The sequence below is a fragment of the Ambystoma mexicanum genome, chromosome 2p (assembly GCF_040938575.1).
Source record: "Ambystoma mexicanum isolate Mex_15411 chromosome 2p, UKY_AmexF1_1, whole genome shotgun sequence".
Lineage (NCBI taxonomy): Eukaryota > Metazoa > Chordata > Amphibia > Caudata > Ambystomatidae > Ambystoma > Ambystoma mexicanum.
In genome coordinates, this window is record NC_090923.1 from 771,988,365 (window position 1) to 772,016,323 (window position 27,959).

Genomic DNA, 27,959 nt, shown 5'->3' on the forward strand with positions numbered 1-27,959 from the left:
CCTGATTCTTCTTCCTTGTACTGTTTCCCCCATTAAACAAACATTGCATTATTCCTTCCTCCCTGTTCAACATCCTGATACCCTATTAGTAATTCATTGCATTACTCTGCCATTCTTATCCCAGTACCCCATCTGTACTCCAATACTCTGCCAGAAAAGGCTCTTGCACAACCTCTGTGTCACTGGCCCTCGACACTATCCCTTTCCTTGGCCTCACATGTATCCTTTTCACTGGGCCTCATGCAAATCATCATGACTGGACCATGCACCCCTACCCCATGCACCCCTACTCGTTAGTAGCACGTTGTGCGCATCCTCATCACTGGCCATCACGCACATCCTCTTCACAGGTTATCATGCCCTTATTCTTTACAGGCCCCATCACCCATGCTATCCACAGGCTTTAAAGTGCAACCCCTTCATAGGCCTTTGTGCACATCCTATACACAGGCCTTCACATGGAACCTCTTCAAAGGTCCTCACAAGCATCCTTTTAACATTCCTTAATGCACATCCTTTTCATAGTCTCTCGTGCACTTGCTCAACACAGTTCTATGGGCGCATCCACATCACAGTCCCTATTCCATTTACGTTATCCTCCTTCCTTGTTCCATTCATTCTTCCTCTTCCTTGTCATATTCCCTCCTTCTTTGCCTCATTGAGTGGCCATGGTCCAAGGCCATTTCCTGCGCAAATTAGTGACTGTCCATAGCCAAAGGAAATATCCCATGGCCCACAAAGCCACAATGGGGTGAAACACGCTGATAACTTTTCAAATTACGTCATATACAATATCAAAATAAAAAGGTTAGTATTTCGAGTGGTTGAAATTCGTATTGCAGATGGTTGATATTCAGTGAAAAACTTTATTCAAGAAACAGGGAAGATGAATTAGGTCAATGCAACAAAACCCCTCAAATTCAGTGAAAACATTGATTGATTTGAAGTGACAATAAGGTGCAAGTTGTACGCAACAAACCCCCTGAAATTCAACCAGTGTTGCAAGCTACACAACCTTAATGTTGATCATTCCCATTAAACTAGCAACTTAACTTCACTGCAATGTCACTTCAACTGCAGTTTTTCACTGAATTTGATCTACATTGACCTAATTCACCTGAACTGTTTCTCAACTAAATGTTAAATATATACACTTTTTTGGGGGTAGACTGTAGCTACTATTTGGTATGTGATATGTAAAGTATAGAATAGCCAAGACGTCTCTCTTAATATTTAAGGCAAAACCACACAGACATCAGACACTTAACAGAGCACATTTGGATATATATTATTCTTTCTTTTACCGTAACACTAATGGGGATCAAAAATACTTCCTGAATACAGGGCAAACGATTTATGTATAGTAGTCTTTGTTGGGGGTCAGTATTGTGTTGAGAAACATTGTAAATGTGCACATTGTTTTGCACCCACATTTTTGTTTTGCTATCAATGAAGAGTACAAAGGTTCAAGGGAACTATCAGACTAAACTTTAGAAAGAGGTCATGTAGGCTGCCCTAGCATCTACTTGTCTGATAATGTAAGTTAACTATCTATAACTGCACTTTATGCCAATGAACCTTAGTACTGATTGCACCACACAGGTTGGGGTGATATGTATTTATTTGTATACAGAACACCATGCAAGGGGATTTCTTATAAAACTCTTTTGCCACAAATTGCACAATCATGCTTTCCTGATATTCAATTGTAGTAATGTATACCTGCATCAGGAGGGTTGTGTATTATTTCTTTACAGTTGAGGATTCCAGGAGTACACCCCACATTAACTCCTTGTGTAGACACCATTTCAAAATAGATGTGGGAACACGTTACTGTTTCATCTTAGTGTCTGCCTCCAGTCACAATATGGGGCTCATGTACTCATTGAAAAGTGTAGCCCACCACCTGTGCCACTTACAGGTTGCTTTATACTATGTATTATCCAGTGATCAGATCAGATCAGATATGGCACCATTAACGACCAAACTAGAAAAGGGTGACACATGGTGTGAACACTGTTCAAGCGTTTGATGATCTTTGAGCAGCATCAGCAGAACATGTGGTATCACTTTTAATGACCTAGAACCCTTTCCTGGATAAACCACACTGGCAATCACTCCTTAGGTTACACCCCCAAGTAAATAATATTGCATGACTTGTTTGGGACCTCCTTGATTTTTTCTCCAAATTAAAGAACTGCATACAATGAGAATCAATGATCTACAGGTTTTTGATGCAACACAATATGGAAAATGTGCAAATCAATTACCAATGTCTATTTCTTTACCACATTACAAACGTTTTGCTAAGGGAACAGCAAAGGTAACTCGCACCACAGGATCCATAGACTGCAAACACTACTCCATATATAGGTGCTCCTTAATTCAACTCAACCACGATGGGAAGGACCTTCTTGCTTTGGAGTTTACTCCACAGACAGAAGTCGGGTGGACTAAAGTCCACTGTGGATACATATCCGGTGGAGACTACACCTTCAAGCAAATGCACTGTATTAAGAGCACAAAACTCCCTCTGAGCACACATCAGGCAGTGAGTACATATCAGAGCATGTGCTGTGTTGAGAGAACAGAACTTGTTGTATGAATATAAAATATATAACACTACAAATTCGATGTTTTAAGAACACAAAAGCCACTGTGGGTGCATTTAGTTTCTGTCAGTAATTACAGTACACTTCTTAGCACTCTCTTTGCCATGAGCCGAGATGGCCCACTGTGAGGAATTCAGCCATCGGCATGGTGGATATGTGCTCACCTGTGCTTTTTTTAGATGTTAAATTAAATGGAATTATGGTAGACCAACCTCAGGAAAATGTGTCAGGCTAACCCAAACACATGTTCCAATGCTCACAACATGGCAAAAGCATAGACTTGTATTCTAAGGGCTGGACACAGCCTACAGGCACTGCCCACCCCCATTCATGATTAGTTGTGATGTGACAGCCAAGGAGAGCATGATGTCATCCGAGGAAGGGGGATGACCAACCTTTCCCATGCCATAGTCTAGACGTTAACCGTGTTCTATGTTCTTAAAGTACTTTCCTTAGGGTTTGATCTCAGCTCATGGTGCACATAGATGGGGCAATAAGCAGGCCTCAAACACACAATTTATTTGTATAGATGAAGATAAACTTTAATGTTGTTAACATTTTCTGGTGATGCTGTTTCTTTCTTCCTTACTTTAGTTTCCCTGCATGGGCCTCCGATTTGTATGCATTATGAATTGGTTGTACTAACACAAATGTGTAGTAAGTCTTGCATTGGTAGCTATTTATTACATGTTTAACATTACTCAAAACTCTGATAAACTATCATTCATTATTTTACTATCCAAAATTACAAGATTATTAATATTGTACTTCTGTGGGGCATGCTGCAGCCATTGTCTATGTTTATGTATAATTAGGTTCCTGTATTAACAACAACACTCCAATATAATGCTTTGTTTATGAGTGTATTCTTTAATAGATTAAGTAGTTCATTATAGGTTTCCCGATCACCCCTGAAATCTTGTTACTAACATTACAAACACAACCTCTTGTAGGGACTTTTCATCAAAATATATTTCATATGTGATGTCATTGGTGATGTCATCAATGACATGTGTGATGTCCTCTTTGATGTCCTGGGTGTTAGTCTTAACTGTGCACAGAGGTGGTGTGAGTTATGGTTGCTAAGCTTATTCTATTATTCTAAGGGCTGGACACAGCCTACAGCCACTGCACACCCCCATTCATGATTAGTTGTGATGTGACAGCCAAGGAGAGCATGATGTCATCCGAGGAAGGGGGATGACCAACCTTTCCCATGCCATAGTCTAGACGTTAACCGTGTTCTATGTTCTTAAAGTACTTTCCTTAGGGTTTGATCTCTGCTCATGGTGCACATAGATGGGGCAATAAGCAGGGGTTGTACTAGCACACATGTGTAGTAAGTCTTGCATTGGTAGCTAGTTATTACATGTTTAACATAACTCAAAACTCTGATAAACTATCATTCATTATTTTACTATCCAAAATTACAAGATTATACATATTGTACTTCTATGGTGCATGCTGCAACCATTGTCTATGTTTATGTATAATTAGGTTCCTGTGTTAACAACAACACTCCAATATAATGCTTTGTTTATGAGTGTATTCTTTAATAGATTAAGTAGTTCATTATAGGTTTCCCGATCACCCCTGAAATCTTGTTACTAAGATTACAAACACAACCTCTTGTAGGGACTTTTCATCAAAATATATTTCATATGTGATGTCATTGGTGATGTCATCAATGACATGTGTGATGTCCTCTTTGATGTCCTGGGTGTTAGTCTTAGCTGTGCACAGAGGTGGTGTGAGTTATGGTTGCTAAGCTTATTCTATTATTCTAAGGGCTGGACACAGCCTACAGCCACTGCACACCCCCATTCATGATTAGTTGTGATGTGACAGCCAAGTAGAGCATGATGTCATCCGAGGAAGGGGGATGACCAACCTTTCCCATGCCATAGTCTAGACGTTAACCGTGTTCTATGTTCTTAAAGTACTTTCTTTAGGGTTTGATCTCTGCTCATGGTGCACATAGATGGGGCAATAAGCAGGGGTTGTACTAGCACACATGTGTAGTAAGTCTTGCATTGGTAGCTAGTTATTACATGTTTAACATAACTCAAAACTCTGATAAACTATCATTCATTATTTTACTATCCAAAATTACAAGATTATACATATTGTACTTCTATGGTGCATGCTGCAACCATTGTCTATGTTTATGTATAATTAGGTTCCTGTGTTAACAACAACACTCCAATATAATGCTTTGTTTATGAGTATATTCTTTAATAGATTAAGTAGTTCATTATAGATTTCCCGATCACCCCTGAAATCTTGTTACTAACATTACAAACACAACCTCTTGTAGGGAATTTTCATCAAAATATATTTCATATGTGATGTCATTGGTGATGTCATCAATGACATGTGTGATGTCCTCTTTGATGTCATGGGTGTTAGTCTTAGCTGTGCACAGAGCTGGTGTGAGTTATGGTTGCTAAGCTTACCATAACTGGCAAATTTCTGAGGTTTTTCGGTATTACTTGTAACCATAATGTCCCTTTAACAAAGTGTTTTCACTGAATTTCATGGGTTTTTGTTAGTACAACTTAACCATAATGTCCCTTTAACAAAGTTTTTTCTGTGAATTTCATATGTTTTTTGCGAGTGCACCTTTTCTCTACTACAAGTCCCTTATGTTATACTCCCTCCAAAGTGGCAGGTGGTGGATGGCATTTGCAAGCCCTGAAATCGTAGGGAGAGTCAAAAAAAAAAATGTAACCATTAACCAACAAACAGATGTACTTGAAATCACAAATAATGTTTACAACATGTAAGTATACCTTTAAGTACACATACTCATGCTTAAAAATACTAATTTGTTGTTAGGTAACACACATTGGAATGGAATGCACCAATAACAAACCATAACTGTGCACTTCATATGATCTCCCCAGTATAACTCTGGATACAGATTGAAAACAGCAGCTGCTTACTGGACAACACATTCTTATTAAATAGTAAGTGCATTGCATTCATTTTTCTTTTATTTGCTTTCATTATATAAACATGTGTTGTGAAACAAAAGCCCTTTTCTTTCTCACCGACATGGCAAGCACACTAGAATAGTTGGAAGAGAACTTCCCAAGAGATGAAATGGGTAACGTTAACAAATCCAATGGTATGCAGTACATATTTTACTGTCAACAAATAATGTACTTTGTACATACCATACTAAAATTACTATTTCTATTTCTCTTACAGTACATAGTGTTCATAACAAAAGCACTCCCGAGGTTCATCATTTTTGGTCCCCACAATCAGAAACAGAAGTCACCAAATCCCCAAATGTAAATATTGAAATCAAGAGCTTGTCAACAAAATTTGATACACTAACTAATAATGTCAATGAACTTATAAAATACATGAAAAACCACCTGATTAAACATTTTCATTTTCACTGTCCCACTTGCACCTGCACCCCTTGTCCCCAGACGCCATCCCCAGCAAATTCTGAAAATGTTCCTCAAAGGCTATGTGATGAAACTTCAGTCCCTTCCTCCCCTCATGATTATTCTACGCAAATGCCTAATTCTCCCATTTATGTTTCCCATTCTGATACCCTATCTCTTTCTTAAATAAATATATTGTTTGTACTATAAATGCTCCTTTACTGTTGTGTGGTATTCCCTTGTGTTTAAAAAAAGTTCCATTATGAGTCTGTGGACCATGCAACTGTCCCGGGTGACCGCACTCGAAATGGAGGTGCCCACGAACATGCACCATGTCTGTACACAACACACTTTTAATTAGTCTGCGGACACTGTGCCTCTTCTATGGACAACCGACGCATGCATGCTGAAATCCCCTGCTTGCTGGCTGTCTGGTGATGGACGTGGGGCGCAAATGTCTGGGGACCTCATCATGTGACTGCACCCATGCACCATTAGGGTGGTGTCCACAAACAGTGTCTGTGGCTGCAGACAGTTTACAAGTGCTTTTCCAGACAATCTAGGGTGTTTTAAGCAGAAAATGTACCCTTGCACAGCTTGCAGGCCCATTCTATATTGGTCTTGCAGCTTTTTACAACTTTCCAATGCTTATTTTCGATAGTCCCTGAACACCACAACTGTCCGCAAACGGTTCCTCTAGAGCAGCCCTCCCATTACTTTTCCTCATTTTCAATATGGCTGTCCAGGGGAAAGCATCTGGAGAATGCCGGCTTTGCAAATCCCTGAAAACCTGCTGCGATGGCATTTCATATGGCCATCTTTGTTTTCCAACTACCACCACAATCACTTCAATAACCTGGATCGTCTCAAGAGGGGAACAGGTACAGTGATACAGAGAAGGATCAAGAACAAGAAGAAGAAGAGGATGAAGTGGAGGCCATCCCTGTCACCAGTACTTGGAGTGAGTCCCCAGTGTGGCAATTTTTTACCACTGTTGGAAATGTCCCAAAAGCACATGCAAGCAAGCTTTGATGCATTGAGTGCAAAGTTGTACTGAGTTGCAGGAAACCTGGCTTTTACTCCATGAGGCGCCACACCAAATCGGCCCACCGGAGTGCTCTGAGAAAAGCAATACCTTCTCAGGTAAGAGTGAAAGACCAAAAGAAATATTGAGGCTTTGTACCACAAAAAATGAAATACGCCAATCACGAGTTCAGAGATACATGTATATTTTATTCATATTCAGATACAGATAGCTATCTGGCTCCCAATACCTCGCAGTGTGTACCAGCAGACACCGTGAGGGGAGAGAGTGCTGGACATCACAAAATAGGCATCTTTTATACACAATCCCAGTTACATTATCCAGCCTCTCTTCAAATTAAACATCCGCTAGTGTTCGTACCCGAGTTCCATGACAAATACAGTAATATTGTTTCTAAACACTTTACATGTTTTTCCTTCACATCAAATACAATGGTGACAAACTTTGTTCTGTCTGGTCATGTTGATTTTTCCTTGTTCTTAAGTTTAAAGTAAGTCCAGTTTCAAGAAACAAAGACAATGGGTTTCTGCAAAGGCACACGGTTTTAGTTGTTCAGCATTCAATTCCACTGTTTGAATAAGAATGAAGCTATTGGTGCAGACAACACCTACATTGTAGTTCAGTTCAGCTCCAAGGTTTCTTAGCACAAGACAACCATTCGGCTCTCAGCAGTCACAACATGTTTACACAATACAAAGTTCATCTGTCCTCAGCTCGAGCCAAAAACATAGTTCAACATGAGACAGAAAACAGGAGTTCAGTCAAAATGGCGGCTGTTTCTAAAATGACTGCGTAGCCGGCTTTGATTCAGGTTTATCCAGACATAGTTTTTCAGTGCAATGTGAATGAGCTTAGGCCAATGTTCATTATCAGGCTGTATTATGCAAAATATGATTTTACAAGAGCAGGTTGACTTCCTCCTCCCCATCATCTTCATCTGCTCTTGTCACCACAAAGGATACTTCTTTGGGGCAATGGATCCTATCAGTGGCTTTGCAGGCCATACGAAACTCTGTGGCCCTTATCTTTCACAGGTCCCTCTGCTATGCATGTACTGTGAATCAACGATCTGTAGGGGGGAGCAGTTTCGGAGTGCTTTCAAGGATGTGGTCAAGGAGCATGAGAAAAACTGCCACCTACCTGATTAAGACCTACCCAATATCTTCCTCTCTCTGTCACCGTGGACATCCCTGTGGTTGGTTTCCTTTACTCCTTCCCTCTCCTACCTTCACTTTCATAAGAAAAAATGACAAAAAATAAAAAATTAACATAAACAAATAGAAGAGAGAAAACAAGCACAGGCTGCCGTGCAACCTGCATAGTCCACGGACAGTGTGGTAGTCCGTGGACATGTACAAAATTCCCGGCTTGGGACAATTGTGGTCATTCAATTATTTTGCGCTCAAACAGGTGGCACTTAAAAGAACCGATTTTGTGGATTTTTGGCTTTTATATTTCATTTTAAATATTTGCTTTTACAAACTGAACTGAGAAAACATTTCACTGATTTTCATTATTTCTTCTCACTTTCGCAGGAACAGCTTCAAAACGTTTTGAATGTTTTTGAGAAAAATCTGATTACCCACATCAGTTAGATAAACATATCAAAAAATGTTGGTCCTATCAAATTTAATGTTCTCAATATGGAACAATGTCATGCCATCATTGCGAACAAAAGCACACATGCTGCACCTTGCTTTCTCCATTTGCGGACCAAATGAACTGGGATGCATCCACATCAGTCTCTGGGCAATTCAAGAAAAAAATATTTTGGAATTAGGGAACATTTCCTTCAACTTTCCCAAAGTCTCCTTCATTGCAAATTGCAATGAGTTTCCAGTCACGTTGCCAAACTGCTCCCACCACAATGAATGATATTAATGTCTGGATGCTTCAATTGAACCAATTTTTAACAAAATGTGAGCAAGTCCACCCACTTGTCTACGCACTATGTACCAGAACACTTCCAATTCAGGACATCCAAGATTGTTGGCTATTCCACAATGCTCAGCATACACCTTCACCCACTGAGCCCAAGAGTCCCCCAAAATCCAAACACTCTGCCTGCTGAAAAACATTGCCATGGCCAATTTCAATCCCCTCACAACTCCAACTAGCAAAACTCCTGCTACCCTCTCTTCATGTACACCACACCCAGGAAACCTGATTGTGGGATCCCCTGATGTCTGTGGACACCTGGACTGTCCATGGCCTCTGCAGTGCCCTCTCCATGCCGGGCAGCACCTAAAGACTCTGATGTGGCACGTGCTGTCCAATTGAACGGGGTAGGGAGGGAAATTAATCACAATGTGGTGGCTCCGAAAAGAACATTTTTTTGGGGGGGTTTGTAAACAAACAACTTTTTTTCATTTTTGTTTTGCTTTTATGTTGGTTTCATTATAGGGGAAAATTGCATTTCCAATATCTGTGTGAATTCCTCCTGGACAAAAACAAATCACACCCTGAGAATTGATATTATCATTCTCAAAAGATGACAGTTCTGATACATCCAAAAAAGCAGGTACACCTTTAATGACAATCTGTCTTGATTGTTCAATTTTTACATGTACGTCTCTGATTGATTTCCGAAAAAATTATCTGAGCAGCAGGAAACAGTAGACTGTGTCGAATGCTGCAGAGAGGTCCAGTAGTATTAAAGCCGAGCTTGTGACGGAGTCTGCATTTGTCTTTAGATCATCCCAGATTGAGAGGAGTGATTCTCAGTTCCTCTCTTAGGCCAAAATCTGACTTGTGCCTGGTCCAGCAATTGGCGTGTTCCTGTGTTAGTCCATATATGTAGATTTCAAGTAGTTTTGCTTGGTAGGGGATGTTTGAGATAGGTCTGTAGTTAGAGAGGTCTTGCACGTTGCTTGCTGTGTCCTTGAGGAGTGGTTTGACTTACGCTGACCAATCAGAACACTGTATGCCAACATGCTCACAGCACCCAAAATCAAATGAGACAGAGCGGGCGGCACTAGCTTTCCTTAAGCCCTGCAATGGAATGCCCTTCCACCATCCCTAAGAGCTGAAACCTCCCATTTAGCCGTCCTCAAAGCTATCTTCACCTAATTCTGACTATGTGCCATCTGTATACCATGTTTTCACTATGCCTGCCTGCACTATATATGTATGCTGTTTGTAATGATTCCACAATGTCTGTCACATGCCTCATGTAACTAAGCTCATAACCTGTAACACCTCGATACCCAAGAGCTGTTTGCATGCTTTATAAATAAAAAAATAAAAAAATACATAATGTACAGTTGTACATAATGTACAGAGGATGGATAGATAGCTACATGGAGGGAGAACACCATAGGCATAATTATAAACCTGTGGAGGCTAAAGCCAATACTTTATTTAGACGACATTAGTGATTAACAGTTAGCAATAATCTAACATTACTGTAGCAAATAAACAAATGTAAGAGAAAGACATCCAGCTACTGTAGATGGTTCAAAGCCAATAGGAGGTTGAGAACTCCCAACTATCAACAAAAGTTAACTGAGACCGTTGAAAAAAGTGATATGCAAGCATTCTGGAAACACGTCAATGGTCAATACAGAGATTCATGCCTGCTTGAGGGGGATTGTAATGATAACTGTGAAATATGTCACTGCCACCATAGGGGTAAGTATCACAAGCTAGCTTCTGGTCTCCCTAGAGAATGACCGATGGAATTTTTCTGCTACACTAGAAGATATAATATAACAAATTTAACATTTGAAGTCATCTGCAGCACCAGGACCAGACAGTGTAAAAGAGCCCACAACTCATGTGGGACAGGAGGGAGGGAGTGTGCATGGGAGTAAGAGGAGGAGAGTGAAGTGTTCATTTCTGGCATGATAATTTAGCTAAAGCAGTTTATTTGAAAACAGCTTTGTGCAATATGTTATAATCTATGCAAACTACAGAAAGAGTTTCAGAGCTACTGCAAAAAGCAGAATCCTTGCTAAGTGATACCAATACTGACATTCCACTTCCCACAAACGTGCTATCTGAGGATGTAATGGAAATTGAAAACCATAACAAAATAGAATTTAAATCTTTGGAAGCACTAGATATTATTTTGCTAAAAAGAAACTGAAAGGCCATACTCTCTGAATGGATCAATTGTATACGTTTTTAGATCCTTTAATGTTTCCAACTGTAAACACAAATTATTCAAATTGCTTTAACTGTGCCAGTGAGCAGTTGCAGCTTTGAGAGAAATGTCAGTACTCTACAGAGTATTCACAATTGACTCAGATGTACAATGGGGCAATCTAGATTACAAGACCTTGGTGTATTTTCAGTAGAGAGAAGAGTGCTACAATGGGTTTCTATTGTTGATCGTTTTGCTGGCATGCACGCACAAAGGGAAGCACTTACTTTTACTGGTTAAAATGGTAAATTACGTTATTTGAGATTGTGATATTATACAGTTTGTTAAATGATATATGACATGGCTTGTTTTAATTTGTTTCTATAGGAACCCAATCCATTATCAGTGTACAGTTCACAGATGATGCAAAGAAACATATGTGTTTTGTATTATGTGTCTATTTTGGAATTGTAAATGCTTTTCATGTATTAGTTATGTTATGTTATGCTATGCTATGCTATGTTATATTGGGTATTTGTATCCCGCCCTGTTGCTGCTGGCAGCAGCTTATTAGTGGTCAAGTATCTGGTAGCACTTTAGATCACTAAGAAACACATGTACATTTCTGGCTATCATGGAAAAATCATGACAGGGATTTTTCAAAGATGTTCTCACTGGGAGAACCCTCTGTAACCCTCTGGTCAAGTTCAGGCTGGCTCGTTGCACATGCTTGCCACATTGTATAGTTAAATTAATTATCTCGCTTCTCTTTTTAAGCCCACTGGCTGCAACTTGTCAACAACCAGAAGCAAACAGCTAACTCGCCAGCTGCTGTTTAAATACAGTTTCTCAATCCACAGCAAGTCTTTGGCTATCCTGTCCAAAGGCTTTTCTTTGTCTTATATAACCTCATAAAGTATTACCTAGCACCACAGGAGGTATAGCTACATGTTAGCAGTACTTGCAAATGAGTATGAGCACTATAGTATGCAATATTAATGCTTGGAAGCATTACACAGTGCGTGAGTTAATTTGATATAGTTAGGTGACGTCTAAATTTGCATTGGGGTCTAGCCCCAGATCTTTTACAAACTTAGCAACACCCCTGCCTCTGTGAGCTCCGTTTAGGGTGGACCATACTACATTAGCTACAGCCCCACTTCTTACACAATCCTGGCTACGCCTCTGTTTAACAGGTGACCAGAGTTTCAGAAGTTACTAGTACATCAATAACACATCAGGACAAGTGCGAGAGACCCACTTCATAATCAGGGGTGAATATTTTTTTTTTAAAGGACGCCGTAAATCTTTTACTGAATATCAAATGATTTTCTCTTCTGCGCTAAATTTGTTTGATAATTCATTCCACATCTTGTGCCAGTAGTGTAAAGTTTTGGACACCAAGCTTATTTTTCTTAGCGGGACTGATAGAAAGGGACAAAGAGCTTCCAGACCCAAGGTGTCTATTGGGATGATATTTTTTATATCTGTAGTTTTAGGTAACTTCATTCTGAGCCCCACTATATTTGATGAATATAGTGCCCATCGGGAGCCAGTTGCAGTTTAATAAATGCTATTTTTTATAAAGGGAAAAAGTGTCCAGTAGAGCTTAATGGCACCTCACGGGTAGTGTCGATTCTGAGGTGTGTGCAAACATACAAAAGTGTTCTTCTATGAAGGATGAACACTTTACTTACAAGCAACATATTCTGATCAAGAAAGAATGTGGTGCAGGGACATGAAAGCAGGTACGGTTTGTTCCACCCATTGCACAAAGCATGACAATGATTTGCTGAAGCTCCAGTCGGAGGGGAGGTGAGGCTTTCCATCCGCAAAACCATATAACCGTCAAAACTGCAAAGAGAGAGGGCATTCATATTTCCAATGTGCACCATTTCGTAAATTCAGCACCATGGTCTCTCACAGTTGTCTCTGAATGCCAAAATGAGATTACAGAATAGGTGAAGGTGAGCAACTGGTGAGAGGTGTAAAAAACATTGACACTGCCAACAGTTTGAGCCTTTATGTAGGCATGGGAAAGATACTGATGATAGCAGGTGCAAAATGGTGTGAGTACCTGGACGTCTAATAGCAGTGCCTGGCAAATGCCTAATACTTATTCACAAGCCAAAATGGTTGGCTTTACCAATGCTTTCTTTCAACAGGACTTCAGTGAAGGACACGCAAAGTGTTTTTAAATCGAGTAGTTGAAGGCGGACCTGGTTTAGAGATTGTTTATTGCATCAGGAGCGGGTTTACAACTCAAATTATGTCATTAACTCTGAGAAGAATGATTTGAAAAAACAGTGGCATGCACTTTGAGTACAACATTTTATGGGAAGGCTTCATTAAAGCGAGCTGAAAGAGTTGCTATGAGGAGGAGTTTTGGGTGGGGAGGGGCAAGAAATGGGTGGAGATGACCCTAGGGATTAACATGGCCATGGGCAGGCAATGGGTGGGCAAATAACCAAACAACACCTACAAGCTGTGTTTCGCTCTCCTCATGTGCTATTTCTCCCTGTCTGCACTCTAATGCAATGGTGTCAGCTTATAGGGGGCTCAGTCACCTAATAGCCCAAAATACAAACACAGATATTTACTGAAACCTTTTGTTGCTCTGATTCTGGGTAGTTTATGGAGAACAAGACACCCACTGCAATTCTAGACACCCATTACATGTGCCCAAGGATAGGCTGTACCCAGAAGACTTCATAATATCAGAGACCAACGAAAACCGTGCAAATGAATGCTACAATGTTAAAGTCTATTCATTGCAAAGTCCAACGAAGCATCCCAAATGAATCATCGAATGCGCGCCGCCAAAACGATAGATAACCTTTGTCCTTTCCAAGGGAGCAGCAACCATGTCCGAAATGCCTGTGAAAGGGGCACAATTTACAGAGCTTACGTTGCCAAGACTTATCACTTATATTAAGCAACTCAGTCTCTACGACTCAATTTCAATCAGGAAATACTATAATGGACATTAGCTTGGAATCCTGTGTAATTAGCCTTTTTAACAAAGAATATGTGTTGCAATCTTATCAAATTATCATCACATTCTGGAATGGCAGGGATGTGTTTAGTCATCTTGCCCACTGTGGGTAGCCCCTTGCATTTCTATGTATATACCCCTGCTGTCGTTCTGTCAACCCTCACATATTAATTACAAGATATGTACACGCAATCTAATTACAGTGACTTTTACCAATGCCCAGTTTAGGCAAAAATAACGTAGAATGACAATCAACAATCCCTGTAGACAAGAGTGACTACAAGTATTTTTGTCTAAGTGAGACAATGGGCCTTATTGCAACGAGTGCAGCCACAGAATGAACGATGCCGGTAAGGGACTGGCACTGTTCATTCCGGGCTGGCTCATTACGAGGTCTGCAGCGGTTCCCACTAAGGACGTCTGGTCAGACCAGGCGTCCTTGGCGGGACCTGCTAGCAGACCAGGATGCTAACAACCGGGACGTCATTAACAGGCCCGTTGTTGGCATCCTCCCCATTCCCATTGAGCCCTACGGGGGCTCAAATGGGAATGGGGATGTACTGGGTCCCAGGAAAGGGAATTGCCGGGCCCTGCAAGGTCGGAATGGCCCGGTAATTCCCTATTCCTGGGACCCGGTACCCGGTATGGGGGTAGCCATGCCGCTTAAAGTGACTTGGCTACCTCCATACTCGTAATGAGGCCCAATGTGTTTGCAATGTTTTCCTATGCCATACATTTAATGTAGGGTTAATACAAAATAAACTCCACCTGAGAGTAGAGGCCATTTCAGCTGATAAAACACACGTGTTGGGGTATACTGTTTTTATTACATGTGCCTGTCTCTTTTGATGAACCAGTAGTTAGATTACTTAATTCTTTTCATTATTGTAGCTGCCTCTGCTGTTTCACTGTTTGCTTTTCATTTGGCTTTCACAGTGCTTGTTTCTCATTGTTTGTTTTAATTGACATGAGCACTTTTTCGTGCCAAGATCGCTTGCGAACATTGATTTCCTCCTGCTTATATAAAGGATTGGTTAATGGAATAGGGGACCTTGTCTCCTTGGATGAGGTTGGACCAACGCTTTCAATGGGAAGCATTTTGGGCAATTGGCCCTGTGATACGGTAGCTGGACAGCTGCATAAGGCCTGAGATGAGGATTCTGGAAGGGTCCTATTAAGCATAGAAGTAGTCACAGGTCAGGTGACTGATACATTCACGAGGTCTGAAGTGCCGGTCAGGTTGTGGGTCAGGTTGTTTCGTTCAGTTTCTATAAGGTTAAAATGCATCTGTTCTTTTGCTTCAAAAGACAAATAAAGCTGGCATTAACAATGCTGCAGTGGACTGTTTTTGAAGGCTTCATGGGAGGGTGTCAGGGGATGAAGAGGATCAGTGTGGAAAAGAAGTGGGGGTGGTCAGGAAGCCATCTGTCAACGTGCGTGGGAATTGAAAGAGAACAATAATGAAGTGTTACAGTGCATCAAGGTGTTGACCATATTGGGTTGGTCCAGCAAGGAAGAGTTAAAGAAGAAGTCTGATGTATGGTTTGAGCTAAAGGATGAGTTATCCTTGGTAGGTAATAGATTGAGGAAGGGAGACACAATTGTTCCCCTGGAGAATATCAGGAGGACATTAGGTGACCTAGCCCATCAGGGGCACCTTGGGTGTGAGTGGCACACAGAGATTACGGCTTCAGCTTTTCCATTACCCTAAATGGATGTATGAGCTTGGGTTCTCTGACATATGGCATAGGGCCACATATAGCCAGGAGTGGTCATTCATCTCGGGATCAGACCCAGACAGCATGCATCATGGATAGCCACATTCTCTGAAAAGCTTGCATTTCTGCTCCATGCAGAACATTGTCATTGTCTTATTGGGTTGTCCTATTTTATACACAATTGTATCTACCCAAGACTGACAACTCTCAACAACCTCAATGATTTCCTATGTCATTTTGAATGGAAATGTACGGCCATAGCACTTGATGAATTACATAGCATCCTACCGATCATTACCACATGACTCCATTTAACAGAGGGCACCATTCTTCAATCCTGAGCTTTCTGTTGATAAAGTCCTAGGAAATTGTCTTAATGTAGTGGGTCATTTATAATCGTTCACAATAGATTTGGGTGTTAAATGAATGTTATAATTAGGATTATAAAATAGTATGCCCCAGGTGACAATGAGTTATGGGATGATTACTTTGCATTTCGTGTTATTCCTGAAGTTCGTGTTATTCCTGAAGTTACGGAAGCAGCTCAAAACCTTCCTTTTCGCCTCTGCTTTCACTCTCTCCTCTGCTGACCTACCTGTCTGCTGTGCTGACTGGTGGCCTGGTTACCCTCAAAGTCTCACTGGGTGCCAGGCTCCTCCACGACCAGTCACAAGTGCACTGCCTCCAAGACTAACCTGCACTTAGGGGCTGTAACTGTAACCCTACAGTGCCCTGCCTCCTTGCAGTTTCTCAGAGCTGCTCTGCCCTGACTGCCCTTACTCAGAGCATTGTTGCCCTGATTGCACTTCCCCCTTCCCTCTCCCTGGAACTTCCCCCTTCTCCCCCATGCACTTTACATTATCACACTTGCATGATCTGAATGACACGAGGTCTAGCAAGATTGTTTGTTTTGTCCTCCCTCTGTCTTCCCTCCCTTGTCTTGTCGCGCCTAGAAACACATGTGTACAGTTGTGTTATAAATGACTTATCATATCATATATCATATTTCAATTTGATAGCTGCTCCAGGGAAATAACAGCAACCTTAATGTGGAGCTTTCTGAAACACCTTCTATCCACACATTCATCAGCAGCAGGATAAAGAGGAAGGTGGCCAGCAGAAGAGATGCAGTTGATCCAAGTTCAATTTTGATAATAGCGTGAGACGAGTTATCTTCAGAGTCACAAATAAATGTCCCTTTTCAGATGAACCACTCATATTCAACTTTAAAGTTTGTTATGACAATGGGCTTGATCATGAGTTGGGCGGTATAACAGCTGGGATAACGCCCAACTACATTAGCAGTAGCGGCCACCGGTCTGGCGGTATTACTGCCGGATCACAGGTTGGGGACGCAAACTGTTAATTCTCCATTGGACCCAATGGGGAATGTTTGGCCCAATTACTGTGTGGTAATACTGCCAGCAGTATTTGCACCACAAATTGGCATTTCTGGGTTAATTTACACCCAGCCAGAGTTGGAGTTAAATAAACCAGACTCGTGATAGGGCCAGCCCTTAAATGTGGTGGTGATACTGTTACAGCCACAGTTAAGGGCCACCGCCCAACTCGTGATGAGGCCCAATGAAACTTATTTCCCTATGTGGTGGACAAATGTCTAAGCACAACTCTTTCTGAGGCAGGTTCTCTCCCATATCATTTCGATCACAGGTATTACCCTGCCAATGGACCTCGTGATAGTACTTTTGGGGGATCGGGTGACAAGGTCTACCCAATCAGGGGAACTGCGGCAACCCTTATTATGTACCTCCCACTTGCAGTGAAGATTACTTTAGCGTAAAATTGGAAAGCATTGGAGAGCCCGATAATATAGATATGGTGGAGAAAAATATGGGAGATGCCTGCTTCAGAGAAAATCACTGTATTAGCAATGGGAATACACTTGGTGTATGTTGCGACTTGCCTCCCTTTTGTCAATCATGTTGATAATGCACTCCATGTAAGATACAAGCTGAATTTATATAAATACCTAGCCTTGTTCTGAGAGGGTTACTGCCAGTGCTTAATTTGTACATAAATAAGTGCAGGGCTCAAATATGTTCTGACACGCCCATGACACGTCAGGCTAGGCAGCTCCCCACCCGCTCTTGCCACCAACCATGGCTGCTCCTCATGCTGTCAATATATTTGGGGTTAAAGCTGCAACTCCTTCTTGTTTATTGTGGTTGAAGGATGTACTCAGTCACCACGGCAGATGTGTGATTTACAAATGACAATCAACCTACTCATAAAATAACATACACGTTGTGTCTTGACATTGTGTCTTTATTCACAATCATCATTTACAATTTGCTCTGATTCTATAGGTCTGTGTTATGTGGCTAGCAGTTACAATAATAAAGTTGCGAAAATGCCACATCATAATCAAAATGAGTCTGAGACAATAAGTGCCGGGTCTCAGAAATGAGTACCAGTGCTGAGCCCTAACAAACAGCCCCACAAATTAAACGAGGGTTAGGCAATGGCTTCATGGAGGTGATGTTGGAACAATAGTATGAGGACTGGACTGATGCTGAAGAAGGTGAAACGATATGAATCACAACTATATGCATTGCTTTAATGTGCTTGTATCACAGTATCTGTCTCAGCTTTCAATACATAACATGGCTTCTTTAAATAAGCGTGCATACAGAAAAAAGTGTTACCTTCAGAAGGGACTTTGCAACTTGTCCGCTCTTCACTTGGAGGATGTTGCCCACCAGAGGCAGAGGGGTCTGCCCAGGTGGCATCTTGTCTTTCTTAAACACCTTCTTCCACACATTAATCATCAGCAGGATGGGGAGGAAGGTGGCCAGCAGAAGAGATGCAGTTGATCCAAGATCCATTGTGGTAAAAGTGTGCGAAGTTACCTTCAGAGACAAACCTAAATGTTCCTTTTCATGTGCAGTATATTAGTTCTGCTTCTGGAATCCCCGTCTGGGGAAAAAAAACAGCTATATGAGGCTGTTGCGACACATCTCTCGGTTTCTTTGATATTAGCTTTGCATAACATCGCATACAAGTTGAGACACTACTAGTTAACTGGTGCCAGCTGGCTTGCATTCTTTGCAATAGAGATTGGTGGTGTTGGCTGAACATACTGTTTTCAGTTCAAGGATTGTCTTGGCAAGCAGATGATCATTGCATTATGCACGCAGATGCCAAACCGAAATAGACACACATATGATATTTTTTTCTTTTCTTCTGTAAGCAGAATTGAACAATTACAACGTTGTTCAACAACGAAGATTTCAAACTCCTCTGCAGATCTTTTTATTTTTTTTTTATTTTATTTTTTACAATTTCCCTAAAGGCAGTTAAACATCTTGAACATAAAAAATGTCTCCCAGCTGTTCCAAACTTCGGAACTTGAAAACGTTGCTAGAAAGGTTGCTTCTCTGCATTAAACCCTTTGCATGATTACAGCATCTATACCCTTTCCTAACACTGGCCCAGGTCTTCAATTGGTTAATTACTCGTGCGACCCCAAAGAGCCTCAACCTATTTAAGCAAGCACTGGCAAAGCCAATAGGTGTTGGCAGTTTATATATGGGTCGCCACCTCTAAAGTGCAAATAATGCCATGGTATACCCGGTACAGCCACCACATCCACCATTTGCTAAGGTCTGCACCCCAAGTGTGCAGGCGCTGTCATTATATTTTAAGCATGCCACCAATGTTCCAATGATGCCTCCCTATCACTGGAACAGTCACCAGATGGAAGGTATAGGTTCGCCAGGTGACCAGTGTTCCAACTGTAGCCACACAATTCATGCATCATGTCAGCTCCTAGATGGTTCCCTTCTATGTCAAGTGCAGTTTCGCATACCTGCATCCTACAGGGGAAGGGAGACCCCAGAAAAATGACTACAGTACTCAAAGTACATCCCTGTAATGCAGGTAATCCAAACAATTTGACAAATGCTGAATAACCTGTATTGTCAATGTTTCTTGTGTACGTGTAAATATTGCTTTAAAAACGATGACTTTATTGCACACAACCAAAAACTAAAATAAATGTTAATCAACACTTCTGAAATTAACTTGAACCTCCTGCAATATAGTGAATATCCGGGGGAGGGAGGGGTAGGGTGAGCGACAGGCATTTCTTTTTTTAAAATAAATACTTTTCCGGCACTTTTAGACAGAGAAGGCACTGTATGATCACTATGACGGGGATATGATTCAAAATCATACAAAAAAAACCACCACATTTGCAGGAGTTTTACCTCCCTTGAAATAGGCTTGAAATAATCTTAAACTAATCTTAAACATGCCCTTTAATGTTTATTTGAAAATGTGATCCTGTTCATTGAACCAAAAAAACTGTCTTTATCTGTGCTCTAATGACATCCACTGCCTAAATCTGTGGATCAGCGTAGAGGTGACAAGGGGGCCTGGTTCCACCCTGAACAAGTTCATGTTGGCCTGGGTTAGTATGGATAAGAGCTGCATGTCAGCCAATGTTGTTCTGTTGTTCCACATCACGTGGCGGGGGACAATCAAAGTGCTGCATCACAGGCAGGTTTTGAGTCTATAGATTCTCTCCACCCCGGCAGCTTAATAGAACCGACAAGCCACAAACACTTTCCCCCAGCCCAAAGTCCTGTGGAGCAGTGAAGGGCAATACTGTTGCACACTCTTACCAATTGAGAGATCCTGGTGTTTCCTTGTTATGTTATGTTATGTTATGTTATTTTATCTTATACCGCGCCAAAGCCCGTAGGCATCCAGGCGCAGAGAGACTAGTGAAAGAGATAGGTCTTCAGCTGTTTCCTAAAGGAAAGTAAATCCTCGGTCTTACGCAATGTAGCTGGTGACGCATTCCAGGCCTTAGCGCCTTGGATATGAAACGCTCTGCCCAGCCCACGGGATCGTTCCTTAGAGTACACTCACATCTTTACTATACAAATGTTCACCATTTCCTTAAGGGAACGTGTTTCTCTTCACACAGTGACTGTAGAGAGTGTCTTGATGCAATTGCCACCCCACCTAACAGATTAAAGAGTGTCTTCAAAGTATTCAAGGAGCAAACAATTTACACAGATAGAATATTGACAGTTTGTGGGGTCCCAAACACTGAGAGTTCAAAGCAGGAAAACATGTTCATAAGAGTTGATCCGCTGCAAGAGATTCTGATGCTGGGTATACGATAATACTAGTGAACTGCAGGCTCCAAGTAAGTGCAAAGTGCTATGAGTACATCAAAGACCTCAACCGAACATAAGCAGCACCAGTGTTAATCAGGGGAGAAAAACTCACATTAGCGATGATAGACCAGACGATTGTAGGCCTGATCCGACCGCTTGAACGCAAATCAGCCCCAGGAAAACTCAACTTTAGACCCATGCTAAAGGTCGCACTCAGGAGAGTAGTGAATACAGTGTAAACACACCCAACCATACTTTCTGAACATTGGTTGCCAGGGCAGGAAGATCAAGTTTGGAGAGGGCTCGAGTTTGAAGACTGGTGGAAGCAGAAGAGGCTGTAGATATGGAGGACAGTGGAGAGGAGACACCAGGAGTTGGTGAAAGCTCAGAGGGCCAAGCAGATGGTGGCAACATCAGCAGATTAGAGTGAAGAGAAGGGGGTTTTGGTAATTAAGAAGGTAAAGATGGAGGTGGTGAGAGCTAGGAAGGCCAAGAAGGAAGTGGTAGCATCGCTAGTGAGAGTCTTCAGAAAGAGGCTTGGTAGATGTGATTCTGATGGAGGAGGTGATAACAACCGAGCTAGTATCAGAGAGGGCAGTGAGAGACATCTATGGGAGTGATGAAGTAATAACACCATGTAGGAGCAGGGGATAACATGAGGAAATAATAGGAAACATCAAGAGGAGGTGACAGGAAGCAGGGTGCATGCATAAGTAGTGAGTTACCAGGGGGAAAAGGAGGTGACTGTGATGGATGGCCACTTTCGATAGTGTACAATTCCAGGGTAATTCCTTCTCAGGAGGGGAAATCTGCTAAACAGATTACCCTTTTATAAGCTCCATGCTAGAAGTATAGTTTACACCTGTGCCCTGCTGTATCAGTAGCCTGATCTGCAGTGCCTGCTCTTTAGTGGCACAATACAGGATAAGAGGTCAGAGCTGCCATCTGACAGCATCAGTGACAGTCAGGTCTCTGCAGCACAGGGGCTGCATTTAAGATATGCAATACAACAATGAGGATGTTGTTCTGGTGGCACAAACTATCTGTAAATATAAGCCCCGCCTGGCATTAGGGTTGATGGCAAGCATCTCCCATATTATCCAATCCACATTAATTTATTATCACACGTGTCACCCTGTATGAGCCCAGTTCAGCTGTGGAATGATTATGTGTGTTTCCCCCAGCCAGGTTGTTCTGCTGCTTCCAGCAAGAGTGTAGCCTCCACAGTTGCCTCTCTTTGTTCCTTTGTAAGGGCAGGCAACACCCTCTCCAGGAAGACAGTTACCGCACAGGAACCTGTCATGGGAAATGGAATCAAAGGGCACACCCATTCACAAAAGGAGACGCCTCACACCAGGTTGCAGCATACTAAAAGGCCTTTGCTACTACTGAGAATGAAAGAGGGCAGGATTAGTGTAGACATAGGCACCTCTTTATCGCTGCAGGAAGGTTGTGTCATCTTTTTTCTCTATGGCTCTATCTTTCCTTCATGTTCTCCCCTCTTCCTGTAGCACAAAGCACTTTGGGTGTGATGTCAGAAGGCAAAGCCCACTTGCTCCAAGGACAGGGATTATACCCGTAAAGCAGGCTTGCTTTTGTCCAATCACCTGTAGACCTTTGCATTTAGGCGTCTCCCACTCCTTCTTTGATTCACTCTTGAACAAAAGCCTGAGGAAGAATTAATTGGACCTCATTGGGAGAGGTAATCTTTCCAAAGTTCTCTGCCAGTGAGGTAAAGACTGGGTATCCAAGACAGAGGCATGCTCTGTCCCCTCAAAATCCCTATGGAACTTTGTGGTTGAACCACTGCTCAGACAGGACATGCCTCTCTGCCAGCTACAATGGTACCCAGGACCTCACTGTATTGAAGGACATCTGTCATTGTGATCCACCCTCCCCTTTGTTTGGGAGGATGAGAACAAGGACTTCAACTTATCCTTGAGTTCCTAGTTTGGAACTCACAGCAACCAAGAGTTAAGGCATCCAGATCCCTATGTTTCTAACAATGAACTCATTTGAACTGTGATTCGAGCCTGTTTGACCACATCAAAACATCAGGACCCTCAGTATGAATAGAAGTTGCATGTCAAAGGCAGGGGCCTTTGACATGCAACCACTATTCATACTGCTGAACTGCACATTCCAACTGTTTCACCTCAGCACCCTGCTAGCGAGCATGCTGTTGCCTTAGCCCGAACTACAGTTCTTTGTTTGAAGTGCACTTTCTCAAAAGAACCCCATCACCAGCAGCAGGGTAATGTATTTAAAATTAAGATCAAGCACATTGATCTACTCATTCTATTGCCCCCCATTCACACAACACATCTGCTGTACCCGCACTGTTGAAATGCATGTTCAAACTTGGTAAGATCTGCACCACACTAGCTCAGCAAGTCATTGCCCCAGCTCAAACCACAAGTTCTTTGTTGCCACCTTTTAACCACTGCTTGCCCTGCTGGTGTATTTCATTGACGTATATCTATCTATTTTTATAGAACCTAGATTTGGCATTCGCTTTATTTGGAATTGTTGCACTATTGCTGTTTGGGTGAAGACTGAACCACATTCAAACCCATCTTAAGAGTATAACCTTCCCTCTTCCCAAATTACCACAAAAGGCAAATTAGGCATATATATATATTAACTGAGCCTGTTCTACTTTTGTGATTGGGATCACTCTTGTTTTGAAGAGGTTGGACAGACAAGTAGGCAATTTAGCCAATACTCACTCCTGCACTCCTTTGGGGCAGAAGTATTTTTGTCACTGTGACAACATCCGAACGAACATGGAGGAGGTCAATCAGGAGAGAGAGTGAATCAGAAGAGAATAGAATATCATAAGGTGGGAGTGATAGTGAAGGTGTTATGATAGAGGTTGTGACAACTATAGGCAATACCAGAGAAGGGATCAAGTCAAGAGAAGGAGTAGTGACTGAAGCAGTAAATACAGGCAGAGACACCAGAGTAGATTAGAAGATAATGCCCCAAGAGGTAGAAGAGTCTAAAACAACAGATGGTGTGGGAAGAATCAAGCTTAATAAAGAGAATCAACTCTTAGACTGCTGATCAGACAGAATCTTGTGGGCCCCATTGAACCTAGGCAGGACTTGGTGATGGGGGAGGAATAAGCTAGTTTCAAGAATGTTATTATAGGATCAGAGAAGTTGGGCAAGAGTCGAGGCAAGGTCACAATCCAATTTTACATCTATCTATCTCTCCCAGGAGGTTATGTACAATGCCTCTACTCCTCACAAGACTGTACGCTAAAATGAATCATGAGGTATGGCACCCAGGAAAGCCTACACCTATTTCCAACCAGAAGAAAGGTGTGGGGGACCCTAAATACTTCAATGTCAGAAAGAAGTGAGGAAACACTTTTGGACTGTATTACAGTTGCTTCAGAAGCAGGTACGGAATTTACTTTGGACAAGGATGGACTGATCTTATGTCGGACAATGAAATCCTGATTATGACAAAGTGAAATATATCATATTGTCTTGATGTCCTTCTTGGTGGCAGTCAAACCATTTAAACAATGAAGTTCTGCACTTCTAAAATGTATTTCATCCTCATTTCACTCCAGGGGGCTGGAAATATTGTATTCATGTTTTAAAGGGATCACCAAAATGCTGTAACACTTAGAAACAATTCACTTTGCCAAATTTCAATTTTAGTTACACCAACTCAAAATGTTTCTAAATGTGATATGGCCTACACAAAACAAGAGCATTCACTAAGGCTGTACTCAATGCTGGTGGAATTTACACCAGCTGCCACTTTCCATGTAAGTGCCCCCAAATTCACTAATAAAAGGCATGACTCAGAGCCACCAACCTAACATCCATTCACATACAGGCCGAACCACGTACGAGACCATGAACTACAAAACTAGCGCAAAGAGGCTGTGATACATTGTTACAGTGTAACATTATAGCCCCCTCCAAACCTCTAACTCAGATCACCTATTATTGATACACCAACACACCGTTCTCACTACACTTGTATCATCATGTTCGTGTAACTTCAGACACATGTCCTTTGTGAATCCCAATCCAGTTGCAAATCATGTGTATGTCCAAAACCTGCTCTGACACTTCCAAACACCAACAAACCACAATCCACTGCACTGATACCTCTGCAACATCATGCAACACTTCCAACACACCTAAAACGTCCAGGGTACACTCCAGCAGTGTTTTCCACTCACCCCACAACCATTATGCCGGATTGTTAGGGAGAATTCTCCAGAATGGCTAATTTCCCTTACCTACTGAGTCCCCCAGCAGCTTTTCTGGATTTCTAGGATTTTTTTTCACCTGGTAAGAGTGTGAGCCTTTATTCCCACCCTTACATGGGTTTTGCTGTGGGATTTACATTTTTGTGCTCATAGACAGTGGAGCCTCACCTACTTCATAGGCATCATTTTTTACTGTGTGTCACACAGCACCTTTAGTGCAGTGACCCAGTGTTGTCTTTTTCAGGCTTCCCACTTTAAACTCAATTTTCTGGGACTGACTACTTTCCCCCAGAACATGTAAAGTTGCCATTGACTTTATTAGTCTTTTTAAATCCACAGACCCAGTACAAACTATCTTACATAGAGTACTGGAAAGGGTTAATAGTTATCCCATTTTGTCTGTCTCTCATGGAACATTATTTTGTTTCTCTTTCTTTAAGATTTGGCTGGTGGCAGTGGTATCTACCATGTTTTCCCTACCGTGGTCTATGTAAATAGCCTTGGTACTGTTTTAGGCTATATTAGTAGCCTCAAACTTAAATCCACTGGACCTCATTTACTTTTATTTCGTTCTGGCTGGGTTTATTCACCATTTATTTTTATAAAGGTCTTTCTCGTGTTTTACTCTGTGCGCCAAACCAGGTTTGGTTCCTTTGTTCGCCGTCCTTTGGCGCGCTTCTGCACAGAAGCCCTCCTTAGGCGCCTGAGAGTCTGGGTAGACAGGATGTGACGGAGGGATTTTAGGGATTGGCTAGGTGACTGTTCTGCCAGGACAGCCACCCTGCTGTGTGATTGACAGCAGGGCTGTGTGAATGGGGGAACACTGCATAAAAAGCAGGTCTCTGGGACTTGGAAGGCAGAGTCGCCACTGGATCGAGAGAACCAAAGAGAAGCTGAAGGAAGAGGACCAATACCACGACTGAACCTCCCCATGAAGCCCTGCTGCAGGTCTGAATCTCTGGACTTCGACGACAGAGAAGATATGCAAGGAATCTTCTTCCCTTGAGCTGGTGGGACCAACCAGTTTGCCAAACACCAAGCAAGGCCTCCCTCCCCTGGTCGAATTTGCTGTGCACAGCTGTAGTGAACCGGATAGCCAGGAGGACCGGACCCTGTTTGGGTTTTAAGAAGCGTACCTTGTATTTGTTACTTTGCTCTGCTGATGGATTCCTCACTCGGCAGTGCAGGACCCCACAGTCTTCCTCCTTCTTGTCGGTCGGACAGTTCGCTTCAGGAACCTTGAGCCTGCAGGATCTGACAGGAACTTCTGCCTCAGCTACAGCATTCTTCTACAGTTCAAACCTGGTTGTTCGTTTCATCTGACCACGGTGAAAGTGTTTTAAATCTTACGCCAATCCAAGGGCTTGTCCTTCTCTACTTTTTTAAGTAACTTTTCTTCTGACCAACTTCGTTTCGAACTCTTGCCAAAAACTTAACCGCAAACTACTCTTAACTGTGTGATCCTCTGCAAAGACTCTGAACCATTAACATTGGCCCAGGCCTATTGATTTGAATCCTCATTGTAGCAAGCCTTTTCTAGATTGCTCGGTCTACTTACTTGTTGGTACTGCTTAATTGTGTATAACCTTGTTTTTCCCTCCCTTTTTAAATTGCTGGAGTGCCATTTTGCTCACACTTCATTTTGAGCTCAACTTGTCCAGAATTGATTGGGTGTTGTGTAGTATATTAAGAATGCGATTTTTCTGCTGCTTTACTTAGTGAACTGTTTTACAAATGAATGTGTAAATAAATGTATATTCTTTTACTCAGAAACATTGAGTCAGTGTTTGTTTGAACCATAGGAATTGCTGTCCTTTGTGTAACTTCTGATACAGCTCACTTTACTCTTGAGATAAGTCTAACTGCTCAGCCATCGCTAACACTTTTACTGTGTAGTACAGGCTTGTACCAAAGGTGAATTTGTAATTGTACTTTTAGTCTTAATTGTGTGTGGTTTTCCCAAAGGGTACTACGTATGATTCTGCCTAACACAGATGGATTATCCCACCAGCACAGGAGAAACTAACTCTGCAAAAACAAACAACTGCATTGATCATGGTTATAATTATACATTCCTCCTCGAAACAGCCACTATTCATGAGCAGTCACCATCAGCATTAAACACACACAGACCTACTGCTCAAACATTAATTAGGACATAGCTCATGGTGTACAGTTCGTCAATGTCATCAAGACTGCCAGTTTTCACACTCCATTTAACACCACCTGCAGGTAGTGCAACACCACAAATTTAGAGAAGTAGATTCTGGCAAATTGTTTAATGTGGACCAATCAACTTCAAAGTAAGCCACCTGGACATCCTCTCGAAGCTGGTTCCTGAAACACGAGGAGCTGAAACCGCGAAGTGCCACTGAAAAGAAGTTGGTCCTTTTCTGTCACTGACCATCCCGTTGCAGTGCAGGAGTCCTCCAGATGTCCTGCCTCTTGTCCCCAAGTCTGAGGCCCAGCAACACACGGTCTGCAGAGCTGCACAGGAACAGAAGCCAGCCAAAGCCCTTGTATTCTACCCGAAGGTACTGTACATTCTAAGAGAACTTACCTCTTGTTGTGTAACCCTACTTGATCACAGTGGAGACTTGTCTTGGTTGCTTCTGTAGCGTTGCTAACAGCTTCTTTACCTCACAAGCCTAATCAGCTTGTTGCCCTACTTTGATTTCTTTTTTTCTACAAAGACTTCTAAAACATTGTGCAAGACT

The 27,959-nt window shown here is 42.0% G+C and overlaps 1 protein-coding gene across 2 annotated transcripts in view; it reads right to left on the reverse strand.

Moving 5' to 3' along the window:
* The window catches only part of LOC138566776 (cytochrome P450 2C19-like), a 726,413-nt gene extending 707,609 nt beyond the window's left edge, over positions 1-18,804 (reverse strand). The window contains exon 1 of one of the 2 annotated variants that reach the window (XM_069644425.1): positions 18,522-18,804. In XM_069644425.1, the coding sequence (XP_069500526.1) occupies positions 18,522-18,701 (180 nt within the window). In that variant the 5' untranslated portion in view covers positions 18,702-18,804. The remainder of the gene's footprint in view (positions 1-18,521) is intronic. The other variant, XM_069644427.1, reaches the window with a different exon arrangement.
* Positions 18,805-27,959: the final 9,155 nt, after the last annotated feature.